This window comes from Phalacrocorax carbo, chromosome 23, assembly GCF_963921805.1.
Source record: "Phalacrocorax carbo chromosome 23, bPhaCar2.1, whole genome shotgun sequence".
Lineage (NCBI taxonomy): Eukaryota > Metazoa > Chordata > Aves > Suliformes > Phalacrocoracidae > Phalacrocorax > Phalacrocorax carbo.
This window is the reverse complement of record NC_087535.1, coordinates 1,962,965-1,987,426: the sequence shown is the minus strand read 5'-3', so window position 1 is coordinate 1,987,426 and position 24,462 is coordinate 1,962,965. Positions and strand designations below refer to the sequence as shown.

General features: G+C 67.9%; 4 protein-coding genes across 10 annotated transcripts; 3 read left to right on the top strand and 1 right to left on the bottom strand.

Moving 5' to 3' along the window:
• The first annotated feature begins 2,710 nt into the window (after nucleotides 1-2,710).
• On the top strand, nucleotides 2,711-3,880 carry GPR25 (G protein-coupled receptor 25). The gene has a single exon (XM_064472453.1). It carries the CDS (start codon nucleotides 2,711-2,713, stop codon nucleotides 3,878-3,880), a length of 1,170 nt encoding a protein of 389 aa, XP_064328523.1.
• Nucleotides 3,881-7,250: 3,370 nt separating this feature from the next.
• On the top strand, nucleotides 7,251-13,926 carry INAVA (innate immunity activator). Of its 2 annotated transcripts, XM_064472472.1 has the most exons (9): nucleotides 7,251-7,488; nucleotides 7,577-7,636; nucleotides 8,171-8,295; nucleotides 8,375-8,494; nucleotides 9,588-9,819; nucleotides 11,012-11,065; nucleotides 11,151-11,541; nucleotides 11,968-12,544; nucleotides 13,552-13,926. In XM_064472472.1, the coding sequence occupies exons 2-9, from the start codon at nucleotides 7,591-7,593 to the stop codon at nucleotides 13,642-13,644; spliced, it is 1,638 nt and encodes a 545-aa protein (XP_064328542.1). In that variant the 5' UTR covers nucleotides 7,251-7,488; nucleotides 7,577-7,590; the 3' UTR covers nucleotides 13,645-13,926. The 2 variants fall into 2 exon arrangements, with proteins under 2 accessions (XP_064328542.1, XP_064328540.1); XM_064472470.1 differs by lacking the exon at nucleotides 7,251-7,488 and having other exon boundaries at nucleotides 7,507-7,636.
• A 780-nt stretch (nucleotides 13,927-14,706) lies between these two features.
• On the top strand, nucleotides 14,707-18,415 carry SHISA4 (shisa family member 4). Of its 6 annotated transcripts, none has more exons than XM_064472123.1 (5): nucleotides 14,707-14,997; nucleotides 16,082-16,253; nucleotides 17,221-17,354; nucleotides 17,719-17,901; nucleotides 17,998-18,415. In XM_064472123.1, the coding sequence occupies exons 1-5, from the start codon at nucleotides 14,931-14,933 to the stop codon at nucleotides 18,042-18,044; spliced, it is 603 nt and encodes a 200-aa protein (XP_064328193.1). In that variant the 5' UTR covers nucleotides 14,707-14,930; the 3' UTR covers nucleotides 18,045-18,415. The 6 variants fall into 6 exon arrangements, with proteins under 6 accessions (XP_064328193.1, XP_064328191.1, XP_064328192.1 ...); XM_064472121.1 differs by lacking the exons at nucleotides 14,707-14,997; nucleotides 16,082-16,253 and adding exons at nucleotides 16,260-16,487; nucleotides 16,564-16,905 and having other exon boundaries at nucleotides 16,953-17,354; XM_064472122.1 differs by lacking the exons at nucleotides 14,707-14,997; nucleotides 16,082-16,253 and adding an exon at nucleotides 16,260-16,487 and having other exon boundaries at nucleotides 16,953-17,354.
• Nucleotides 18,416-19,025: 610 nt separating this feature from the next.
• On the bottom strand, nucleotides 19,026-22,548 carry LOC135316920 (myb-related transcription factor, partner of profilin-like). The gene is made up of 2 exons (XM_064472125.1): nucleotides 21,965-22,548; nucleotides 19,026-19,740 (listed from the first exon to the last, which is right to left on the bottom strand). Exons 1-2 carry the CDS (start codon nucleotides 22,461-22,463, stop codon nucleotides 19,190-19,192), a joined length of 1,050 nt encoding a protein of 349 aa, XP_064328195.1. The 5' UTR covers nucleotides 22,464-22,548; the 3' UTR covers nucleotides 19,026-19,189.
• Nucleotides 22,549-24,462: the final 1,914 nt, after the last annotated feature.

Genomic DNA, 24,462 nt, shown 5'->3' with positions numbered 1-24,462 from the left:
GGACGAGGGTGACGAGTGGGGACCTGGCAGTGTCCCCCACTGTGTCCCCAGCCCAGGGAGGGCCCAGAGCCAGGGACCCACCGAGTGTCCCTCCCTGACCCTGCTCTTTGCCTTTTCCAGGGTGACGACAAAGCCCCGAGGAGCAGCGTGGTGCCGGGTGGGTTCTGCCGGGGTGTGGGGCCAGGGGTGTGGGACCCAGGGGATGGGGACCCCAGGGGTGTTGGGGACCCCAGGGGTGACAGGGACCCCAGGGACAAGGGGGACCTGGGGGGTGATGGGCACCCAATGCGTAGTGGGGACCCCAGGGATAATGAGGACCCCAAGGGTTGACGGGGACCCTGAGGGGCGATGGAAGGACATGGGTCCATAGGGCGCTTGGACACTGGGGTCCTGGAGGGCACCAGGTGCTGCAGGACAGTTTCCAGGGACCCTGGGCTGTGACACCCAGGGCCCCCCAGGCACAGGCACCCAGGGCTGGTGTCCAGGATCTCGCCCTGTGCTGCGCGTGGCTCCAGGCGAGGGATCCAGGCAGTGTCACCCATCCCCTGGTGACCCTGTCCCAGGTTGTCCCATCCCTCGTGGTGATCCCATACCCCAGTGACCCTGTCTCCAGTGACCCTCTTCCTCTGGTGACCCCATCCCCAGTGACCCCATCCCATGCTGCTCCCTGCTGCCCCCCAGAGGGTGATGGGAGCGATGTCCCCCCCCCCCGGACACGGCCACCGACGGCCACGGGGGCCTCATCCAGCCCAGGAAGGTGCCAAACCCAGCGCGGGAGTCCCGGAGCCACCGGCAGCTGCACCGGGAGCTGCTCTTCAGCCACAGCAGGTGAGCGGGGATGGGACCCAGGGCATGGGGACAAGGTGGTCCCCAGCTGAGTGGCCAGGTCGGGTTGGTACCATTGAAGTCTGTCCGTCCCCGCAGAGGGATCCTGCCCCGGCACGGGGCTGAGCTCCCACGGGTGCTGGAGAGCTGGCGGCTGAGGCAGCTGAGGGAGGACCTGCAGGGACCCCCTTCCGACCTGGAGCAGCAGCTGGAGGAAATGCCACCAGAGGCTTGAGGAGGTCTGTGCCGTCCCTCTGTCCCCTGTCTGTCTGTCCCAGCCCTCCAGCCCTCCATCCAGCCCAGTCCTCCTGCCTTCACCTCGCCATTCTCCATCCACCCACCCTTCATCCCTCTGTGCATTCATCCACCTGTGCCACCATCCATCTGTCCCTTCCTCCCTTCCTGCATCTATCCATCCATCCATCCATCCATCCATCCATCCATCCATCCATCCATCCATCCATCCATCCATCCATCCATCCATCCATCCATCATCCATGTATCCCTCTGTCTGTCTATCTATATGTCCTTCCAACCATCCGTGCATGCATCCATGCATCCATGTGTCCGTCCACTCTTCCATCCACCCAACCCACCTTCAGCCCCCATCCATTCCTCATTGCCCCACAGATGTGGGGGGTGGCTGAGGGAGGCCACACCATGGGGACACTTGGGAGAGGCCAGGTCATGGTGACAGCTGGGTGATGGCCGGGGTGTTGGGACAGTTGGGTTGAGGAACAACCAGGGGAGGCTGGATTTGGGGGCGTCTGAGGGAGGCTGCATTGGAGGGATGGGTCAAAGGATGGTCAAGGCTGACCGGGGCATGGGGACAGCTGAGGGAGCCTGGGTTGATGGGACACCCATGTCAGGAGAGAGGGCAGGTCATGGGGGTGGCTGAGGGGACCCAACCCAGGACCCACAGGCCCCCCTCCTGGGCCTCGTCTGCCGCAGCACGAGCGGGAGGTGGCAGCGGGGCTGGATCTGGACCCTCGCCCTGAGTTCCTGCTGGTGCAGGACAGCCTGAGGAAGATGAAGCTGATGGAGCCGAGCGTCTGGCAGACGTGAGCAGGAGCTGGCCTGGCAGAGCGGGGGGGCTGCTCCCCTGAGATCCCCAGCAATGGCACGCTGGGATCCCCCCATCCCCAGCACATCTTGATGCTGGGAACGGTGCCCAGCGCTGTCATTCTGGGAGAGCTCGTGGTTGGGGTGGCGGTGGGTGCCGCTGCCTTGGCGTCCCCAGAGCGGTGAGAACCAACGTGCCAGGGCTCGAATGAGCTGGCAGAGCTGGGGCAATGCCGGGGGCGGCGTGGGGATGCGGCGGGCAACGGTCTCACCCCGACCTGCACCTGCTCCAGCTCTCTCTGAAAAAAAAAAATACAGAAAAATAAAAGTTTTCATCTGGTTTTCTTGATGCAAATGTGCCGCTGCCAGTGCTGGTGCTGGGGATGGGGATGGGGCCAGCAGTGGGGTGGCATTGGCTTGGGTTGACGGCGTGTGGTGGGGATGGAGGGCAGCCACGGTGGGAGAGCTGCGGGGTGGGCTGGTGGCTCGGTTTGGTGGCGGTCCCACCAGTCCAGATGCAGGCTGGTGTCCACCCAAGGCCTTCAGCCATCACCTGGTGGCAAGGAGCCTTCCTCCACCCTCCCCGGTCTTCCTCTCCCCCCCCCCCCCCCCTTTTTTGGGGGTTTCTTTCTTCTGATTGTTTTTTTTTTTCTGTTTCCAAAATTAAACGTGCTTCACCTCCTGCCCCTTCCACCCTGCAGCCCTTGCCCCGTTGGAAAGGAAGTGCGCGATGCTGTTTTTGAGCAGATGTCAGATCAACAACCCAACCACCGGGTGCGGCCAGCACCGCCCTGGGCACCGGTGAGGGTACCCAGCCACCGCCATGGCTCCCGAGGAGCTCGCTGGCTCGGCCGACTACGATTACCCACCGGTGACCAATGAGACGGGGAACCAGGAGGTCTCCTCTGGGTGGGAGGTCTTCTTCACCTCTGTCTTCATCCCCATCCTTTACTCCTTCATCTTCGTCCTCGGCCTTGTGGGGAACGTCTTTGTCATCGTGCTGATGGCCAAGAAAGGCGGGGGCAAGAGGATGGTGGACACCTTCGTGCTGAACCTTGCGGTGGCTGATGTCATCTTTGTCTGTACCTTGCCCTTCTGGGTGGTGGCGGGGGCGCGGGGGAACCGCTGGCTGCTCGGTGAAGGGCTCTGCAAGGTGAGCAGCTATGCCATCGCCGTTAACCGCTGCTCCAGCATACTCTTCCTCACTGCCCTCAGCGTGGAGCGCTACCTGGTCATCAGGAAGGTGCTGGACACCAAGGTGATGGGTTCCCGGAGGCACATCCATGTCACCTGCGGCATCATCTGGGTAGCGTCCCTCCTCCTGGGTGCCCCATCCCTGGTGTATCGGCGGCTGGATGGGGACGACTGCTGGGATGAAGATGGAGAGGACTTCAGCCTCGCCATGGTCTTCCTCACCTTCCTCCTGCCCTTGGGGGTCATCTCCTTCTGCTACTGCTCCATCTACTGCCAGCTCCAGCGCCATGTCCGGCTGGGCAGGGGCGTCCAGCGCTCCCACCGTGCCATCGTCACCATCGTTGCAGCCTTCCTCTGCTCCTGGTTGCCCCTTAATGCCTGCAAGGTGCTGCTCTTCTTCCTCGCCAAGGGGACGCTGGTCCTGTCCCAGGGGCAGGAGGTGGCCCTGAGGTGGGTGGTGGCCGGCAGCACCTGCCTGGCCTTCATTAACAGCTGTGTCAATCCCCTCATCTACGCCCTGATGGACGGGCGCTGCCGTCCCCGATGTCCCTTCGGTCCCCGTGTGCCGGGGATGGGGCCCGGCGCGACTGCCCACTCCTCCGCCACCGACTCCAGCCTCCTCTTCAGTGGCTGGATCTGGACCAAGACCACCCCCGGCCCCCGGCACAGGAGCGGGACCGAGCTCCAGCTGGCACCGGGCGTCCCACGGGTCCACTCTGGGGTGAGTCCCTCCACCCCCTCCCCGGCGTCCCCAGGTGCCGCCGCCATCCCCGCTGTCCCACCCAGTCCCCAGCTGTAACCCGGGTCCAACCCATCCCGGTGCGATTCCCGAGGGAGCTGCTACCCTGTGCCCTGCCCGCGGCCTCGGCGCAGGCAGGATCCAGCCCCCGGGTTAAAACCCCTCCGCTCCCCCCCCCCCAGCAATGCTCTTCATCAGGGACAGCTTCGAGAGCAGGAACCTGGTTTTAATTCCAATTTCATCCTAATTAATACAAATATAGCTTTATCACTGATGACATATTTTAGTCTTTGAGCTGTTTTTACCACCCGCCAAGGGTAAAGGGGGGGCTCGGTGCCAGTGGGGTTACCAGCAGCTCTGCCCGGTACGGGGGCACGCTGGGAAAAAAAACCCCTCTTTTCTCCAAATCCGCCTTTTGTCACCAAATCCACCCTTTCTCTGTGCTGCTGGTGTTCCTCTCCCCACCCCCCACCCCTTGGTGGGGTCGTTGTGCAAGGGGTGGCCCCGGCAAAGATGGGGTGCCCACCGCCCACATCACAGAGGGTCTCGGGGACATCGGGAAGGTGTTGGGGAGCTTGTGGAGGTGCAGGGCACTGCTGCCGCCTGCACGCCTGCCTGCACCCCTGGCCTGTGCCTGCCCTGCTTGCAGCTCTTCCTGCCTGCACCCTGCCTGCTCCCCTGCCTGCACCCTGCCTGCTCCCCGCCTGCTCCCCTGCCTGCTCCCTGCCTGCTCCCCTGCCTGCTCCCTGCCTGCACCTCTCCTGCCTGCACCCTGCCTGCACCCTGCCTGCTCCCCTGTCCGCTCCCTGCCTGCACCTCTCCTGCCTGCTCCCTGCCTGCTCCCCTGCCTGCTCCCTGCCTGCTCCCCTGCCTGCACCCTGCCTGCACCCTGCCTGTTCCCCTGCCTGCACCCTGCCTGCACCTCTCCTGCCTGCTCCCCTGCCTGTACCTCACCCACCTGCACCCTGCCTGCACCCTGCCTGCTCCCCTGCCTGCACCCCTGCCTGCTCCCCTGCGCCCCTGCCTGCATCTCCCCCAGCCCGTACCTCTGCTGTCCGCACGCTTGCCGCTCCTCTCCTGCCCGCAGCCGTTGCCTGCCCGCCTGCCTGTATCCTGCCTGCACGCTGCCCTTCGTCCCGTCCCCGCAGGCTGTGGGCCCGTCCCGTGGGGCTGAGACACACTTTCCACCACCTGCCCCGTGCCGGCAGCGCAGGATGTGGCCGGCTCGGCTGCGCCAGCCGCCCTGATTCATCTCACACCGCACCGGCAGCCGCGGCAGCGCCGTTCCCACGGCCTGGCACTGCCCTGGTACTGCCCCGCCACCGATGGGGACGGTGCCCCTGCGCCTGGCCTGGCCCCGCGCGGCACCGGGGATGGAGGTGCTTCCCAGCACCATGCCATGGTGTGCCGTGCCGTGCCGGGCAGCGCCGGGCCGAGTTGTGCCATATTGTGCCATGCCACACCATACAGTGCCGTACAGTTCCATGTCATATCGTGCCCTGCTATGCCCTACTGTGCCATACCATGCCATGCCATGCCACGCTACCCCATGCCGCACCATACCATGCCATGCCACACCATGCCGTGCCACACCATACCATGCCACACCATGCCATGCCACACCATGCCATGCCACACCATACCATGCCACACCATGCCACGCCACACCATGCCATGCCACACCATGCCATGCCACGCCATACCATGCCACACCATGCCATGCCACACCATACCATGCCATGCCTCACCATACCATGCCACACCATACCATGCCATGCCTCACCATGCCATGCCACACCATGCCATGCCACGCCATACCATGCCACGACATGCCATGCCATGCCATACCATGCCACACCATGCCATGCCACACCATGCCATGCCACACCATACCATGCGATACCATGCCATGCCACACCATGCCATGCCACACCATGCCACACCATACCATGCCACACCATACCATGCCATACCATGCCATGCCATACCATGCCATACCATACCATGCCACACCATACCATGCCATGCCACGCCATACCATGCCACACCATGCCATGCCACACCATGCCATGCCACACCATACCATGCCACACCATGCCATGCCATGCCATACCATGCCACACCATACCATGCCACACCATGCCATGCCACACCATGCCATGCCACGCCATACCATGACACAGCATGCCATGCCACACCATACCATGCCATACCATGCCATGCCACACCATACCATGACACACCATGCCATGCCACACCATGCCATGCCATACCATGCCATGCCACACCATACCATGACACACCATACCATGCCACACCATACCAGGCCACACCATACCATGCCATACCATGCCATGCCACACCATACCATGACACACCATGCCATGCCACGCCATACCATGCCATACCATGCTATGCCACGCCATACCATGCCACACCGTGCCATGCCACGCCATACCATGCCACACCATGCTATGCCACACCATGCCATGCCACACCATGCCATGCCACACCATGCCATGCCACACCATGCTATGCCACACCATGCCATGCCACACCATGCCATGCCACGCCATACCATGCCATACCATGCTATGCCACGCCATGCCATGCCACGCCATACCATACCATAACATACCATACCATGCCATACCATTCCATGCCACACCATGCCATGTCACACCGTACCATGCCATGCCACGGCACGCCACACTATACCACGCCATGCCACGCCATACCATGCCATACCATTCCATGCCACACCATGCCATGTCACACCGTACCATGCCATGCCACGGCACGCCACACCATGCCACACCATGCCATGCCATACCATGCCGTGCCATGCCATGCTATACCATGCCATGCCACACGGCGCCACGCCGCGCTGCGCTGTACTTTGCCACGCCACCCCGCCCCGTGCCGCGCCGCAGGCCCTCGTCGCTGCCGTCGTCGTCGCAGGGTGGAGGCCGGGGCGCGTGGGGTGGCGCGGGCGCGGGCGCTGCCGCCGGCGGCAGCTGGGGAAGGTGTTGCTCACCCGCTCCTCCCATCCACCTCAAGTCAAAACACGTCCCCGTGTCCCGGGCGCAGCAGAGCCGGCAGCGGCGGCGAGCGCCCAGGTAAGGCATCGCCCCCCGGCCCTGCCGCGGGACCCCCCAGCGCCCCCCGACCCTCCCCTGCCTCAGTTTCCCCAACCGGCTCCACGTCCCACCGGGGGAAACTGAGGCACGGTGGAGGCGAAAGCGATCCAAAAACAGGGGCGAGCAACCCCCCTGCCCTGCTCCCACCCATTCACACCCCCCCTAAAGAGCGGGGGGGTGTCGGGGTGCTGGGGGGGTGGGGGGGCGCTTTCCCAGGGCCAGTGTCCACCCCCACCCCAGGAGCCTCCTCTAGCCCAGACGGAAAAGAAATCAAAACTGGGAGAGGCGCCCAGCGAAACCGGCCGGGGCGGGAGCAAGGTCGCCCCCGGCACCCCCCGCCGCACCCCGACCACCTTTGCCCCCGGGATGGGTCTCATCCAGGCAACCCCGGCTGCCACGCACGTGTTTGCACACCTTTGTTTATCGTAGGACCTACAAGAAGGCAGGAAAAGCAAACACGGCCTCACCTTCCTCTCCCTGCCGCCATCACCGGAGCCGGCGGCCGGAAAGGACGGGGCGATGCTGAGGGTTGGAGGGGGTACGGGGGGGCGGGCACCCATGGGTGCTCCTCAGGGGGTGGTGTGGGGACAAGGCGTCTCCCCACTGTCGCCCGTAGGGTCCCAGCCTGGCATGGGGGAGGTGAGCGACACCGACAGTGGGATTATGCTGCATTCGGGTGAGTGCTGGGGGGGTATTTTGAGGGGAGGGGGAGGAAGGTTTTGGGGTGCCCCCATCCCCTACACGTGTGCTTATAGATGTGCCCCCCCTACCTGGGCTGAGAACGGGGCACTTTGTTGCATGGGGCCACCCTGGGGACACACAAAGGCTCCTGGGGCGGGGGGGGGGGCGGTTGGGGAAATGGGGGGTTCCCCCAGTCACGGGGGGGCACCCAAGCCGGGGGGGAGGCCTGGACTGGCTTTGACTCAGCCGGGTTTCGCTCAGGGATGGCTGAGTCAGGGTGAAACCTTCCCTGTGTTCACCCCCCGCCGCTGCGCTGGGAAATCACGGGTGCCCTGGGGGAGCCCGAGCACCCACGGGTGCTGCCGGGAGGGGGGGGGGGCACGTGGGGGGGGGCTCATGGCTGGTTTTCCTCCCCCTGGGGTTGGGGGGGAAACTGAGGCAGGGAGGCTGGGGGGTGTGTGTGGGGTGCATCTCAGCAGGCGTCTGCCCGCTTGACCCTCTGTCCGTCCGTCCGTCCGTCCGTCCCCAGGCCCCGACAGCCCCGTGTCGCCCCTGAAGGAGCGGGCGCAGGCAGGGCGCAGGCAGCAGCAGGCGTTGGAGGCCCGGCTGGAGGGCTGCGTGCAGGAGCTGCGGCGGCTCTGCCTGCGCGAGGCGGTGAGAGGGGACGGGGGGACACCCTGCCTGAGCCCCCCACCTCCACGACGGCGGCTCAGTGTCCCCGTGCTGTCCCCAGGAGCTGACGGGGACGCTGCCCCGCGAGTACCCCCTGAAAGCTGGCGAGAAGCCTCCCAAGGTCCGGCGCAGGATCGGTGCCGCTTTCAAGCTGGATGAGACCCTCGTCCTGCGTGGGGCGGTGAGGGGGACCCTGGGGTGCAACCGGGCTGGGGGGGGTCCCTGGGGCGGGTGGTGGGGACCCCCCTCCGTCCCATCCCAGAGCTGTGGAAGGCGCCCAAGCGTCACCCAGATGTGTCACCATCCCCATCCCATGGGAGAAATTAATATTTCCCCTTGTTATGCGGAGCCTTCGTCAGCGTGCAAGTGTGCTGGGTGGCGGTGGGGTGCTGGGTGGCGGTGGGGTGCTGGGGGGCAGTGGGGTGCTGGGTGGCTGTGGGGTGCTGGGGGGCAGTGGGGTGCTGGGTGGCGGTGGGGTGCTGGGTGGCTGTGGGGTGCTGGGGGGCAGTGGGGTGCTGGGTGGCGGTGGGGTGCTGGGGGGCAGTGGGGTGCTGGGTGGCGGTGGGGTGCTGGGGGGCGGTGGGGTGCTGGGTGGCTGTGGGGTGCTGGGGGGCAGTGGGGTGCTGGGTGGCTGTGGGGTGCTGGGGGGCAGTGGGGTGCTGGCTGGCGGTGGGGTGCTGGGTGATGGTGGGGACTGGCTGGCGGCGAGGTGCTGGGTGGAGGTGAGGTGCTGGGTGGCGGTGGGGTGCTGAGTGTCTGTGGGGTGCTGGGGGGCAGTGGGGTGCTGGGTGGCAGCGGGGTGCTGGGTGATGGTGGGGACTGGCTGGCGGCGAGGTGCTGGGTGTTGGTGGGGTGCTGAGTGTCTGTGGGGTGCTGGGGGGCAGTGGGGAGCTGGGTGGCGGTGGGGTGCTGAGTGGCGGTGGGGTGCTGGGTGTTGGTGGGGACTGGCTGGCGGTGAGGTGCTGGGTGATGGTGGGGTGCTGGGTGGCGGTGGGGTGCTGAGTGTCTGTGGGGTGCTGGGGGGCAGTGGGGTGCTGGGTGGCAGCGGGGTGCTGGGTGTTGGTGGGGACTGGCTGGCGGTGAGGTGCTGGGTGATGGTGGGGTGCTGAGTGGTGGTGGGGTGCTGAGTGGCGGTGGGGTGCTGGGTGTTGGTGGGGTGCTGGGTGGCGGTGGGATGCTGGGTGTTGGTGGGGTGCTGAGTGGCGGTGGGGTGCTGGGTGTTGGTGGGGTGCTGAGTGGCGGTGGGGTGCTGAGCTTGTCCCCTCCATCCCCAGGACCCGCTGAGCGCCCTGGAGCGGGACCTGGCGCTGCAGCTGCAGATCGCCAAGGCCGCCCAGCGCCTCTGCCGGGAGGAGAACATCAGCAAGCGGCTCCGCAAGCGCCGGCAGACGGCCGCGCTGCTGGAGGAGCAGAAGCTGAAGGACCTGGAGAACATCCTCAGCCAGCGACGACTCCTGGCGGGCCGACAGTCTCTGCCCGCCGGCAGTGGAACCGGTGCTGCTGAGGGTGAGCCCCCTGCAGCCCCCTGGGTGCCCCCCCCCCCCGCCCCTGGCTGGTGGTGGCTTATTTGGGGGATGCTGGACATTGGGAGAGGCAGAATTGGGTGCAGCTTGGTGGGTATCCCTGGTGAATGCACCCCAATATGCCATCCCTGGCACGTGCAGCCCAATCCTTTGTCCCCAGTGAATGCACCCCCCTGCGTGTCCCCCAGTATGCCATCCCCGGTGAATGCACCCAATTCCCCATCCCTTGATGAATCCACCCCCCTGGATGCACCCCAACATACCACCCCGGTGAATGCACCCCAATTCCCTATCCCTGGTCAATCAACCCCCCTGGATGCCCCCCAGTACACCAACACCAGTGCATGCACCCCAATCTCCCATCCCTGGTGAATACACCCCCCTGGATGCACCCCAATACACCATCCCCAGTGCATGCACCCCAATATGCTCTCCCTGTGAATGCACCCTGGTGAATGCACCCCAATCCCCCCACCCCAGTGAAAGCACCCCGATACACTCTCCCCAATGGATGCACCCTGGTGAACACACCCCAATACTTCATCCGTGTTGAATGCACCCTCATGAATGCACCCTGATATGTGATCCCCAGTGAATGCACCCCAGTACTTCATCCATGGTGATTGCACCCCGATACACCATCCCTGACGATTGCACCCCCATGAATGCACCCCAATACTTATCCCTGGAGGTTGCACCCCGTGACTGCACCCCGATCCGCCATCCCCAGTGAGCGCACTCCAACGGGTGGCAGGATTTGGTCCGGCTGCCGTGTCCCCATCCCAGTGGCAGCCGTCCAAGTGGGTCCCCACTCCCCGCCACACGTGCCTCGGCCTCGGCTCTACCCCTGCCGCCCTCCCGGGGCTTCAGTCACCCCCTATGGACCAGGGACCCGGTGGCAGTGGCTCCTTCCCCCTGGTGCCCCCACACCTGCCCAGCACCCCTCCTCCTGCCCGGCCTGGGCAGGCTGGGAGCTGCCCGCAGTGCCGGCACGTGGCTCGGCAAAGCCGGCCCGGCCGGTACCGCCACCGTCCCGGAGCGTGTCGGGACAGGCGGCGTGGGAGAGGGGGAGCGGAGGCCTCCGGGGACGCGCTGGGTGGCGGCGGGTGCCGTGGGAGCGTTTTGGCACCCAGCGGCGGCACCGGCACCGTTCTCACCCGTCCCCTGCCCCGCAGAGCTCAGCGCCTCCGATGAGAGCTCCCTGTCGGACGCCGTCCTGCTGGAGGAGGGTAAGGGGGCTGTGGGGACCGGGGGGGGAACATTGGGGTGCCCCCCATATCTCCCCACCATCCCAACCCTCTGTCTCTCCTGCAGAGGAGACGCAGCTGCTGGGACCTTCCACCCCGCAGGGGTCCCCGTCCCCTGAGGACCCATCCGAGGAGGAGGGCTCGGGGGTCCTACCGGCTCCCCCCAGCCCCTGGCAGGAGACCAGCCTTGACAGACCCTATGAGAAGACCAAAAAACCCAGCGTCGATGCCGGGGATGGGGAAACCCGGGGGTCCCGGTGCTACCCTGGGTCCCCACCGGCCGCCCCCTCGTCCCCTGGCAGCCCTGACCCTGCGGCCTTGCCGGTGCCCAGCACTGGAGACGTCCCTCCGTACCGCTTCGTCCCCATCAGGACCTTGGTGCTGTGCCGGCAGGCGGGCTCCAGCGCGCCCAGCACCCCGGAGCCGTCGGGCAGGAGGGGACAGTCCCAGTCCCTGAGGTATGTCCTGTGCATGGGGAAGGGGGGAGAAGGGCTTCTGCGAGGAAGGATGGAGATCACCCCATGGGGAAGAGGTTGGAGATGACTCTATGGAGGGGATGGAGACAGCCCTATGGGGAGGGTGGACATAAATCCTTGGGGAGGTTAGAGAGAACACCAAGGGGAGGATGGAGCTGACCCTAGTGGGAGGATGGAGACAACCTGATGAGGAGGGTGGAGATAAAGCTATAGGAGATAACCCTATGTGGAGGATGGATATAATCTTGTGGGGAGGCTGGAGCTACCCCCGAGGGGAGGCTGCACCCTGCACCTGTGGGGTGCTCAGCCCCCCACACCCCTGGCCACCCTTTCCCATGGATTGCCCTGGCCTGCGGGCGGGTGGCGAGGGGAAGGGTCCATCCGCAGCGACAGCCCTCGTGCCCGCAGGGTGGAGGCATGCTGGCATCCTGGCGAGCCAAGGGGCCGCAGCGCCATACCCCGCCGGCGCCCCACTTACTACACGGTGACAGTGCCCACCTCCTGCATCCCGTCCCCCGGCCCCGCGTGCTGCTCCGGCTCCGACGACAGCATCTCTGACCTCTCCAGCATCTCCCACGCCACCTCTCCGGGCAGCAGCAGCCCCGATGTCTCCTTCCCTCGCCCCCCGGTTCCACCAGCCCTCGCCGAACCTGCTTATTACCCCCGGGGTGGCCACCGGTTCCTGCCACCCGCCGGCCCCCCGGCTTTCCTCTATGAGCAGGATCTGGCCCCGTTACGCTACCAACGCCTGGTGCCCTCGCACAGCCGCATCGTGCGCACCCCCTCGCTCAAGGACTACGCGCCGGCGGGGGGCCGGGGGCTCTCCAAGGCGGCCGTGACCGAAGAGCTCAAGTCGTGGCACCAGCGCGCCCGGCTGCGGGGTGCCCGTCCCCACTCTCTCGACCGGCAAGGCGCCTTTCGGGGTCCCCGTGGTGGGACCACCAGGGATGTGCCCATCACCAGTGGAGTCCTGCCGCGGGCTCAGGTAGGGCCTGGGGTCCAGCTGGTGCAGGGATGAGAGTGGGGACATGGGGGAGCGGGGGGCACCGTGGCGCTTGTCCCCACACGGGGACCCCCTGGGTGCTGCCCTGTGGGTCACTGGGTGACATGAGTTGTCACCCTGAGGTAGTTCAGAGACAAGTGGCATGGGTGGGGTCCCTTGAAGGTCCCCAGAGCAGGAGTGGGGTCCTGAGGGGGCCCATGGGGAAGAACTGGGGTCACGTGAGGGTCCTTGGGGCAAGACCATGGTCTCAAGGGGGTCTTGGGGACAGGACCAAGGTCCTCTGGGGCAGGATCAGGACCCTCCGAGGGTCCCTCCAGGCAGGTCCAGGGTCCCACAAGCCAGGCCTGGGGTCCCATGAGGGTCCCTGGAGCAGGAGCAGGATCCTAAGGGGCCACTTGGGGCAGGACCAGGGTCCTGAGGGGATTGTGGGGGAAAAATGGGGTCCCATGAGGGTCCCTTGGGGCAAGACCAGGGACCTCGAAGAGTCCTTAGGGCAGGACTGGTGAGGGTCCCTTGGGGCAGGACTGGGGTCCTAAGGGGGTCTCTGGGACAGGCCCAGGGTCCTAGAAGGGTCCCAAGGGCAGGACTGGGGTCCTGAGGAGGTCCCATGGCCAGGACCAGGGGCTTGTGAGGGTCTTGGGCACAGGACCAAGGTCCCTCAAGGTCCTTTGGGGCAGGATGGGGACCTTCTCAGGGTCCCTCTGGGCAGGTCCAGGGTCCCACAAGGGTCCCTGGGGTCCCATGAGGGTCCCACAAGGGTCCCTTTGGTCACATCCAAGGTCCCATGAGCAGGACCCAGGTTCCCACATGGGTCCCCAGGGCAGAACCAAGGTGCCCCTGGGCCTGGTCCAGGCAAGTTGGGACCTGCAGCCGTGCCCCTGCAAACAGCCCCCCCCCGTCCCCAACCCCTGCCCCAGGATGTGCACCCTGGGGTGCTACCCCAGTGCGGGGTGGGGTACCGGCACCCACAGGCTCCTTCTCCCACACAGGCGCCCCTGATCCACGTCCTGCGGCGCTCCCCGGACGGCGTGCCCGTGCAGGTCTACGTGCCTGAGAACGGCGAGATCGTCACACAAGTGTAAGCGTCGACACCCCCCCCCACCCCTCCAGCAGGGGGGGAGGCACAGCCTGGCTGGACCAGGGACAGTGGACACCAGGCCGCCCCACAGCCCCCCACCCTGGCATGGGGACACGGGTGGGAGTCGCAGCCGCCCCCCAGAACCCCCGGGGTGTGCGGGGCTGGGATGGGGTGCTTGGGGCTGGTCCCCCCCCGTGTCCCCTCACTGTGACCCTGATGCTGATGGTGCCACCACAACCCTTGATTCAGGGTTTGGTCTCTAATAAAGGTGCTCGTTGGGGTGCTCCTGTCCTCGCCACCCCCTCAGGATGCGTCGCCTCCGCCCCCAGCCCCATCCCCACGAGCGGGGTTGGGATTGCCAGGATCGGGCCCCAGCAGTTTGGGGTCCGGCTGTGCCTCTGTGGGCTCGGGGGAGTGATGGGGTGACCCTGGCACAAAGGGGGACTGTCCAGGCCCGGCCGTACCCCCCGGCACCCAGCGAGCCCTCGGCCCCGCTGCGATGGGGGTGCTGGGGAGCGGGGTGCTGGGGACAGGAAGGGGCAGAGGGAGGGGATGGGGTACGGGGGGGTGGACAGGAAGGGTGCAGGGGAAGGGGTGCAGGGATGGGTGAAGGGATGGGGTGCAGGGCTGCAGGGGGAGGATGGGGTAGGAGGAGGGGTGCTGGGACGGGATGGGGGAGCAGGGGAAGGGGGTGCAGGGGGATGGGGAAGGAAAGGGGTGCAGGGCAGGGGGTGCAAGGCCAAGCGAAGGGATGGGGCGCAGGGGGAGGGGTGCTGGGACGGGAAATGATGGGGCAGCGGGGGGGCAGGGAAGGGATGGGGTGCAGAGGAAGGGGGAGCAGGGGCTGTGGAAGGCGGGGTGCTGGGGAGGGGTGCGGGGGGTGGGGAAGGAAGGGGGTGCCGGGGAAGGACAAGGAAAGGGGTGCAGGGGAGGGGAATCAAGGGGTGCCGGGGCGAGGTGTGGGGGGGCACGGGCGGTCCCAGGGCGCGGGGGGGGGCAGTGGCGGGGGCCGGGCTGGGCCGCCCTCCGCCCGCCGGAGCCCCCCTCCCCGTCCGGTCCCGCCCGTGCCCCGGGGCCGCTCCGCTCCGCCCGGCGGGGGCGGGCCGGGGCCGGTGGCTGCGGCGGGAGGCGCCGCCGCGGGGGGGCACCGGGCGGGCACCGAGCCCCGCCGGGCTGCGGCGTCACTGCGGGCCTGCGCCGGCCCCGCACCGGGCCCGTTACCGCACCGCGCAGCGCCGAGCGGCGGCACCGCGCCCGGCCCTTCGGCGCCCCCCCGGGCCGCCCCCCGGGATGGGGCCCGGCGGCACCGGCTGGCCCCTGGCCGGGACCGTGCTGGTGGCCGTGGCCGCCTCGCTGGGTAAGAGACACGGGTGGGGAGGGGGGGGCCGCGGCATCGCGGCGGGGGGGTGGGGGCGGGTGTCCCCCGTTGCCACCGGCTGTGACCGTAACCTGCGCCCGCGCACGGCCCCGCTGCTTGCGCCAACGCCTCCCACTGGGTGCTGCCCCCCTCCCCGCCCCCCCGCCCCCCAGCTGCCGCTCTCGGGGTGCCCCCGGAGCCGTTCGCCCCCGGAAGCAGCGAGCACCGAGCCGGTGGCCGCTCGAACCGGGGTGGCCGGCGCTGGGGGGGCCTGGGGGCTTCCCACGCACGTGGCCCGTGCCTCAGTTTCCCCACTTGGCTCTGAGGGGCCCTTGGGGCGGTGAGTGAACCCCTTACGAGACCCCTGAGAAGCCTCTTGGAGCGGGTGGGGAGCGAGCTGGAAACCCCGAGGGAAGCAGTCTGAGGCCGGTGGCTTCGCGGCTGCCTGTCCTGGCACCCCCGGCCGCCCCCCGGCCTCGGCGTGGGGCTATTTCTGGGAGCGCAGGTGGCTCCGGCCAGAAATAGAGCCCGGAGGCGTTGGTGCAGCGCCCGGGCGGGGAGGGGGCCGGGCGGGAGGGCGCGGGGTGTGGGGCGGGATGGAGCGGGGCCTACGCGGATGAGGGGAGGGATGGAGCGGGGTCCGTGAGGATGTGGGGTGGGATGGAACAGCGTACGGGGGCACATGGGGCGGGAGGGAGCAGGGGGTGGGGGGTACGTAGGGGCAGGGTATGGGGACACACAGGGGCAGGATGCAGTGGGATATGGGGGGCAGGATGCAGTGGGGTGCGTAGGGGTACATGGGGCAGGATAGAATGGGGTACAGGGGCGAGTGGGGGTGGGAGGGAGCAGGGGGTCCATAGGGGCAGGGCATGTGGGGACATGGGGCAGGGCATGTGGGGTATGGGGGGACATGGGGGCAGGATGGGGTGGGGGGGACACAGGGCAGGATGCAGGTGGGGTACAGGCTGTCCCCCTGCGCAGCATTTGGGGAACGGTGGACGTGGGCTGATGCTGGCGCCACTGGGGGTGGCGGTGGCCGGGCTGGGGGTGCCCCGAGGCCCCGGTGACGGGCGGCTGTCCCCAGTGGCAGGGGGCGAGGACTGCCTGTGGTACGTGGACAGGAACGGCTCCTGGCACCCCGGCTTCGACTGCGACTTCTTCACCTTCTGCTGCGGCACGTGCCACCAGCGGTACTGCTGCCGCGACCCCCTGCGCCTGCTCACCGAGCGCCAGCAGCGCCACTGCCTCGCCTTCAGGTGCTGGGGGCGGGCGCTGAGCCTCAGCGATGGGTGCTGAGGGTTTGCCCTTGGGTACCCTGGGTGCTGAGTAGGGGGTGCTGGATGCTGGGCACTGGCTGCTTGCTTTTGGGTACTGGGTCATGGGGATGGGGTGCTGGGTGCTGAGTGCTGGTATTGGCTGTTGGCGCTGGGTGCTGGGCGCTGAATACTGGGTGCTGGATGCTGGGCACTGGGCGGTGGTACTGGGTGTTGGTGGGTGCTGGGCACTGGTGCTGGGTGCTGGTGGGCACTGGTGCTGGGTTCTGGGCACTGGTACCAGGCGTTGGAGGTGGGCACTGGTGCTGGGTGCTGGTGGGCACTGGTGCTGGGTGTTGGTGGGCACTGGTGCTGGGTGTTGGTGGGCACTGGTGCTGGGTGCTGGGCACTGGTGCTGGGTGCTGGTGGGCACTGGTACTGGGTGTTGGTGGGCACTGGTGCTGGGTGTTGGTGGGCACTGGTGCTGGGTGTTGGTGGTGGGCACTGGTGCTGGGTGTTGGTGGGCACTGGTGCTGGGTGCTGGGCACTGGTGCTGGGTGCTGGTGGGCACTGGTACTGGGTGTTGGTGGGCACTGGTGCTGGGTGTTGGTGGTGGGCACTGGTGCTGGGTGCTGGGCACTGGTACTGGGTGTTGGTGGGCGCTGGTGCTGGGTGCTGGTGGGCACTGGTGCTGGGTTGGAGGTGGGCACTGGTGCTGGGTGTTGGTGGGCACTGGTGCTGGGTGCTGGGCACTGGTACTGGATGTTGGTGCTGGAAACTGGTGCTGGGTGCTGGGCACTGGGTGCTTGCCCGGAGGTCCCTGCCCCTCCAGTCCCAGGTCGGTGCTCCAAGGGTGCCCCTCGTGCTGTGGGCACTGGTGTGACTGGGTGGGGGGGAGGTGCCCTGCGGGGGAGGTGTCTGTCCTGGGTGCCTTCCCCAGGCCCCGCTCCCCCCCCACGGTGTTCCGCAGCCCCAAGACCATCGCGGGCATTGCCTCGGCCGTGGTGCTCTTCATCGCCATCGTCACCACCATCGTCTGCTGCTTCATGTGCTCCTGCTGCTACTTGTACCAGCGCCGGCAGCACCTCCGCACCCCCCTGCAAGGTCTGGGAGGGATTTGGGGTGCAGGGTGGGGGCCACCGCAGGGATTCGGGGGGTGGGATGCAGGAGGGAGACCTGTAGGTTCAGGTGGGGGGATTTGGGGTGCAGGGTGGGGGCCCACAGGGACTGGGGGGGTGGGATGTGGGAGGAGGGGTGGGGTGCAGGAGGGAGACCTGTAGGTAGAGGGTGGGGGGATTTGGGTGCTGGGGGAGGGCACTGGAGTGGGTGCTGCTACGATCACCCCAGTGCCCACTGCCGTCCCCTCCCCCACCCTGAGGGCCACAGACACCCACGGGCACTGCTGGGCTCTGTCCCCATCCGTGTCCCCGTCCAGGGTGCCACAGCCCCCATCCCATCTCTCCTGCAGGCCCGGAGATTCCGCTCTCCAGCTACCCCCCAGCACCCCCCGCAGCCCCCTTCCCCATGGACCCCAAAGCCGGACCCTTGCCCCCCCAGCCTGGCTTCGCCCCCATGGCCATGTACCCGCCGGCTGGCCCCGCTCCCCAGTACCCACTGTACCCATCTGGCCCCCAAGTCTACAACCCCACAGGTGAGCACTGGGCAGGGGGATGGGACCCTCCCCAATTCCCAGGGGGGCATGGTGGCCTTGCGGAGACTGACACCCCCCATCCTGCTCCCCCTGCAGCGCCTCCGCCCTACGTCCCGGCACAGCCCAGCTACCCTGGAGCCTGAGCACCCACGGGGACCCCAGCACCCTCCTCCCGCCGCCGGCCAGCGGGGCCGGGCTGGGGACCCTCATCCCCCCGCCACGGGGCCAGGAGGGTGCCCTGGCCGTGGCTGGATCAGGCCCTTCCCAGCCGTCCCGGGGATGACCCCGTGCCGGCAGCACAGGGCGGCTCTTGTCCTGCACACTGGGCCCTTTGTGGGTGCCTCTGCCCCGGCTCTGGGTGCCAACAGTCCCGTTGCACCCACAGGGGGGGTGCCCGGGGGTGGGTCCCCCGAGGGCCGTGTATCACTGCACCCCTGCACACCCGTGCCCGGATTTGGCCCCGGCTCTTCCCCCCGCCCGGGGTTGGCATTAAACCACATCTTGTGCCCCACAACCGGTGTCATCTAGGTGGCTCTGTGCTGGGTGGGGGGGCAGAGCCTCGCACCCCTCCCCGGGGGCTGCGACATTCCCACTGTCTACTCCCAGGCCTTCTCCATCCCAAAATTGGGTCGGGATGGATAATTCCCAACAAAGGAGCTGCCGGGATGAGCTAGCCTGGGAGCGCTGCTGCCTGCCCAGCCCCACCGCTCAAAATTAGGGCGTGAAACCATCCCCAGCGGTGTTCTGGGGCAGAAAGCAGCAAATTCAGCCCCAGGATGGGGGCTGCAGGTGGGAGGCCGATTCCTCCATCCATCCCCGCCATCCCGAATTGCCGGAGCTGGGACACATCCCCCTCGCAGCCAGTAGTGAGGAACAGGCACTGGGGGAGCGTGATTCACCCCCGCTATTTTGGACAGCTGCTCCTGGGATGATTCATCCCCACCCTCGCTGGGAAAGGGGGGGTCCAAGCACCGGCTAAATTTGGGACCGCTGAGCCCATTGCTTGCGGTGCGGGGGAAAAGCCACACAGACCCCGCCTGGTGGCAAACCACTGCCCCACATCCCTGGGGACCACAGGTCCCAGCATCCCATCGCCCCCAAAAACCCCGCAATGAGCCTGGGGAAGGGGGGGAGCCGGGGGGGCAGCTCTGGGTTTTATTTAAGTGGGATGGGGGGGTGGGGGAAATAATAATAAAAATAATAAAAGCAAGGTGGGTGCTGGTGGGGGAAGTTGTCCCCAGGGCGGTCCCCGCCGGCCGCGGGTACACACAGCCAGCTGCGTGGGGGCTCAGGGTTTGGGGACTGCCTGCTCCCGGAGGTAGAGGTCACGGATTTCGGCCAGGCTGTGGCTGAGGCCACCCAGCGCCTGGGCGATGACACGTAGGACGGAGGTGGTTTCCCGGCGGCTCTCGGCGTATTCCCGGCGGAAAGCTCGCATCTCCTGCACCAGCCGTTCGTTAGACTGGACGATGCGTTTTTCGGCTGGGGTGAGCTGGGTGCAGTCGGGTGCTCCGTCCGACAGCCCCGTTGTCCCTGGGGGTCCCGGTTCGCCCGCGCTGCAGTTATTGAGATGCTCAGCCTCTTGCTCGAAGAGGATGCTTGGGAAATCAGAGCCCAACGGCTCCTGCTGCCCGCCCAAGTCGCCGAGGGAGAGTTTGGGGGGCGCGGGGTGTGGGGGGCTCCGGCTCCAGCCCTCGCACAGCTCGCTGGGCGGGCGGGTGCCAGTGTGGGGCAGCTGGCGCTCGGCGCCGCGGCCGGCAATGTTGTCGGCGACCAGGCCGTGGAAGGGCTCAGTCTTCACCTCCACCGGCTCCTCCTTCACCGCCTCCTCCTTGACGCCTGCGGGACAGACGGAGAGCGCGGGGCAGCTGGTGGGGACCCCCCCCATCTCCCCAGCACCCCACGGACCGAGCGACCTGCCCCCCTTCTGCCTCTGCTGCCCCTGTCCCCATCCCCCTCATCCCCAGCCTTGTCCTCCCACATCCCCTCTCCTGCACCTGGTCCTGGTCCCACACATCTGGACGTATCCCCATCACCCCGTGCCCCTCACCATGGGTCAGCCCCACCCCATGTCCCATGTCCCTCTCCTGCTCCCAGTACTCCCATATGCCTGTCCTGGATGTGGTTCCCCCCATGTCCCTGCATGGTCCCAGTACCCCGTCCCTTGTCCCTATCCTCATCCCAGTTGCCCACGTCCCTGGCCTGGTCCTGGTAGCCGCCTGTCCCGATCCCAGTGCCGCTGACCCCTGTCCATGTCCCCCCATGCCCCTGTCCCAGTCCTGCTCTCAGTGCTCCTGGCCCTGCCCTTGTCCCAGTACCCCTGTTGCTGTCCCCATCTCCCTGTCCCAGTGCTCCCACGTCCCTGTTCCCCATGTCCCTCTCCTGTTCCCCCACATCCCTGTCCCCGCACGTCCCTGCCCCAGACTTCCATGACCCTGTCCTCCTTCCCTGTGTCTGTGTCCCCTCCATGCCCCTGCCCCCTGTCCTGATCCTCCCTGTCCCCGTCCCTCCACGGATCTGTCCTGGTCCCACTGCTCTTGTCCCAGTTTCCCCCACATCCTGGTTCCAGTCCCCCATGTCCCAGTCCCCTCATGTCTATGTCTCCATCCCAGTCCCCCCACATCCCTGCTCTGTTTGTCTGTGTCCCCATCCTGGTCCCTCGTGCCCCTGCCCCTGTCCTCCATGTCCCTGTCCTGTTCCCCTGTCCCTGTCACCTGTGTCCCTGCCCCTGTCCCAGTCCCCCCACAGACCTGTCCTAGTGCCTCCATGTCCCTGTCCCAGTCCTCCAAGTCCCTGCCTTGGTCCCCTGTATCCATGTCCTGGTCCCCCATGTCATGGTCCCAGTGTCCCTGTCCTGATCCTGCTCCCCTGTGTCCCCATCCCAGTCCACCCCCACACCTGTTCTGGTCCCAGTGCCTTGGTCCTAGTACTTCCCTCCCCCATCCTGGTCCTTGTCTCCTGTGCCCCCGTCCCAGTCCCCCATGTCCCTGTCCCAGTCCCCTGTCCATGTCCCAGCCCTCCCATGCATCTGTCCTGGTCCCAGTGCCTTGGTCCTGGTCCCCACCCATCCTGGTCTCCTGTATCCCTGTCCCAGTCCTCCAAGTCCCTGTCTGGTCCCCATGTCCTGGTCCCAGTGCCCCTGACACAGTCCCGGTCTCCCATGTCCCTGTCCCGGTCCTCCACACACCTGCACTGTTCCCCTCTGCCTGTGTCCTGGCCCCCCACATCCTGGTCCTTGTCCCCTGTGTCCCTGCCCCTGTCCCAGTCCCTCCACGCACCTGTCCTGGTCCCCGTGTCCCTGCCCTGGTCCCCCGTGCACCTCTCCCCATCCCTAGTGTCCATGTCCCGGTCCCCCCATGCACCTATCCTGGTCCCAGTGTCCCCGTGTCCCTCTCCCAGTCCCGTCCCCCCGCGTGTCCCTGCCCCAGTCCCCCCCACCTCTCCTTGTCCCCCATGTCCCCGTCCTAGTGCCCCTGTCCCGGCCCCCGCCCCGTCCCCCCGTCCCCCGTCCCCCTGTCCCGGGCCCCCCATGCACCTGTCCTGGTCCTGGTGTCCCTGTGTCCCTGCCCCAGAGCCCCACGCACCTCTCCCCCCGTCCCGTGTCCGTGTCCTGCCCCCACCCGCCCCCATCCTGCGTGTCTGTGTCCCAGTCCCCCCGTGCACCTGTGCCCGTCCTCCGTGTCCGTGCCCCGGGCCCCCCACGCACCTCTCCCTGTCCCCCGTGCCTGTGTCCCGGTCCCCACGCACACCTGCCCTGGTCCCAGTGTCCCCGGTGTCCTGCCCCACTGCCCCACGCACATCTCCTGTCCCCCGTGCCTGTGTCCCGGTCCCCACGCACACCTGCCCTGGTCCCAGTGTCCCCGGTGTCCTGCCCCACTGCCCCACGCACCTCTCCCTGTCCCCCGTGCCTGTGTCCCGGTCCCCACGCACACCTGCCCTGGTCCCAGTGTCCCCCGTGTCCCCATCCCAGTCCTCCCACGCACCTGTCCCGGTCCCCGTGTCCGTGTCCCGGTGCCACCCCCCACCTGTCCCGGCCCCCTCCCCGCCCCCCCCGCGCACCCACCGTGCGGCGCCCCCCCCTCGACGCTGAGCAGCGGCGGGGCGATCCCGGCGGCACCGCGCGGTCCCCAGCCGGGAGCGGGCCCGGGGCCGAGCTCGGGCGGGCCGGGCCCGGAGCCGTTCCCGTCCCCGTTGCTCCCGTTGCTGCCGTTGGTGCCGTTGCCGGGCCGGGGGGCGGCTCGGCCGGGGGGGCCCTGCCTCTCCTGCCGGTGCCGGGTGATTTTATCGTTGGCCCGGCGGCGCAGCCCCCGCCACCGGTTCTTCACCTCGCCGATGTCGCGCTGGTTGCGGCCGGCGGCGTTGATCTTGTTGGTGATGCGCCACCAGATCTTCTGCTTCTCGTAGGCGTTCACGGTGCTGGCGGCGGCGCCGAAGAGCAGCTGCTCGTACTTGAGCACCTCGTTCATCAGGATGTCGATCTCCTGCAACGTGAAGTTCGGTTTCCGCTTCAGCAGCCCCCGCCGCGCCCCGCCGCCGCCGCCCGCCGCCGCCGCCGCCGCCATGCTCCTCGCCGCCGCCGCCTCCTCCTCCTCCTCCTCCTCATGGCGCCGCCCCGCCGCCCATCGCCCCGCCGCCCGACGCCTTTTGTCTGCCAACCCCCCCCCCCCCCCCGCCGGTACCGATCGCCCCGACGGAGGGAGCGGAGGGGGCGGGACGGGACCGGCGGCACAGCGCCCCCTGCCGGCCGCCGCCGCGCACTGCCGCTGCCGCGGGGCGCCGGTACCGGCCGCGGGCGGGGCGGGGCGGGAGCGGCCCCGCTCGGCAGGGCGCCCCCTGCCGGCCGCCGCCGGGCACTGCCGCCCGCGCCCGCCCCGACCGCGCCCGGTGCGCCCCGTTAGTGGGCAGCGTGCGGGCGGCGGCGGCGCAGCTGCGGGCGTGGGGGCAGGTGCCCGGTTTGGGGCAACGCCACGTGCCCAGTTTGGGGTCCCCGCTGGCCCCAGAGCCCCGGTTTGGGGTCCCTGCTGGCCCCAGCACCCAGTTTGGGGCAACCCCAGGTGCCCAGTTTGGGGTCCCCGCTGGCCCCAGCGCCCAGTTTGGGGCAACCCCAGGTGCCCAGTTTGGGGTCCCTGCTGGCCCCAGAGCACCCAGTTTGGGGCAACCCCAGGTGCCCAGTTTGGGGTCCCCGCTGGCCCCAGCGCCCAGTTTGGGGCAACCCCAGGTGCCCAGTTTGGGGTCCCTGCTGGCCCCAGAGCACCCAGTTTGGGGCAACCCCAGGTGCCCAGTTTGGGGTCCCCGCTGGCCCCAGCGCCCAGTTTGGGGCAACCCCAGGTGCCCAGTTTGGGGTCCCCGCTGGCCCCAGCGCCCAGTTTGGGGCAACCCCACGTGCCCAGTTTGGGGTCCCCGCTGGCCCCAGCACCCAGTTTGGGGCAACCCCACGTGCCCAGTTTGGGGTCCCCGCTGGCCCCAGAGCACCCAGTTTGGGGTCCCCGCTGGCCCCAGCACCCAGTTTGGGGCAACCCCAGGTGCCCAGTTTGGGGTCCCCGCTGGCCCCAGCACCCAGTTTGGGGCAACCCCAGGTGCCCAGTTTGGGGTCCCCGCTGGCCCCAGAGCGCCCAGTTTGGGGCAACCCCACGTGCCCAGTTCGGGGTCCCCGCTGGCCCCAGAGCACCCAGTTTGGGGTCCCCGCTGGCCCCAGCGCCCAGTTTGGGGCAACCCCAGGTGCCCAGTTTGGGGTCCCCGCTGGCCCCAGCGCCCAGTTTGAGGCAACCCCACGTGCCCAGTTTGGGTCCCTGCTGGCCCCAGAGCGCCCAGTTTGGGGCAACCCCACGTGCCCAGTTTGGGGTCCCTGCTGGCCCCAGAGCACCCAGTTTGGGGCAACCCCAGGTGCCCAGTTTGGGGTCCCCGCTGGCCCCAGCGCCCAGTTTGAGGCAACCCCACGTGCCCAGTTTGGGGTCCCCGCTGGCCCCAGCGCCCAGTTTGGGGCAACCCCACGTGCCCAGTTTGGGGTCCCCGCTGGCCCCAGCGCCCAGTTTGGGGCAACCCCACGTGCCCAGTTTGGGGTCCCCGCTGGCCCCAGAGCGCCCGGTTTGGGGTCCCTGCTGGCCCCAGCGCCCAGTTTGGGGCAACCCCACGTGCCCAGTTTGGGGTCCCCGCTGGCCCCAGCGCCCAGTTTGGGGCAACCCCACGTGCCCAGTTTGGGGTCCCCGCTGGCCCCAGCACCCAGTTTGGGGCAACCCCACGTGCCCAGTTTGGGGTCCCCGCTGGCCCCAGAGCACCCAGTTTGGGCTCCCCGCTGGCCCCAGAGCACCCAGTTTGGGGCAACCCCAGGTGCCCAGTTTGGGGTCCCCGCTGGCCCCAGAGCGCCCAGTTTGGGGCAACCCCACGTGCCCAGTTTGGGGTCCCCGCTGGCCCCAGCGCCCAGTTTGGGGCAACCCCACGTGCCCAGTTTGGGGTCCCCACTGGCCCCAGAGCACCCAGTTTGGGGTCCCCGCTGGCCCCAGCACCCAGTTTGGGGCAACCCCAGGTGCCCAGTTTGGGGTCCCCGCTGGCCCCAGCGCCCAG

Bases quoted from the DNA above. Each gene is read 5' to 3' on its own strand.
- INAVA (XM_064472470.1), top strand. From the start codon at position 7,519: ATGGGTGCTCCTCAGGGGGTGGTGTGGGGACAAGGCGTCTCCCCACTG. The intron at 8,495-9,587 runs GTGAGGGGGACC...CTCCATCCCCAG, and splicing joins CCCTCGTCCTGCGTGGGGCG to GACCCGCTGAGCGCCCTGGA. The intron at 11,542-11,967 runs GTATGTCCTGTG...TCGTGCCCGCAG, and splicing joins GGACAGTCCCAGTCCCTGAG to GGTGGAGGCATGCTGGCATC.
- SHISA4 (XM_064472118.1), top strand. From the start codon at position 16,376: ATGGGGATGGGGTGCTGGGTGCTGAGTGCTGGTATTGGCTGTTGGCGC. The intron at 17,355-17,718 runs GTCTGGGAGGGA...TCTCTCCTGCAG, and splicing joins CCTCCGCACCCCCCTGCAAG to GCCCGGAGATTCCGCTCTCC. The intron at 17,902-17,997 runs GTGAGCACTGGG...CTCCCCCTGCAG, and splicing joins CCAAGTCTACAACCCCACAG to CGCCTCCGCCCTACGTCCCG.
- LOC135316920 (XM_064472125.1), bottom strand. From the start codon at position 22,463: ATGGCGGCGGCGGCGGCGGCGGGCGGCGGCGGCGGGGCGCGGCGGGGG. The intron at 19,741-21,964 runs GTGGGTGCGCGG...TCTGTCCCGCAG, and splicing joins CGAGGGGGGGGCGCCGCACG to GCGTCAAGGAGGAGGCGGTG.
- GPR25 (XM_064472453.1), top strand. From the start codon at position 2,711: ATGGCTCCCGAGGAGCTCGCTGGCTCGGCCGACTACGATTACCCACCG.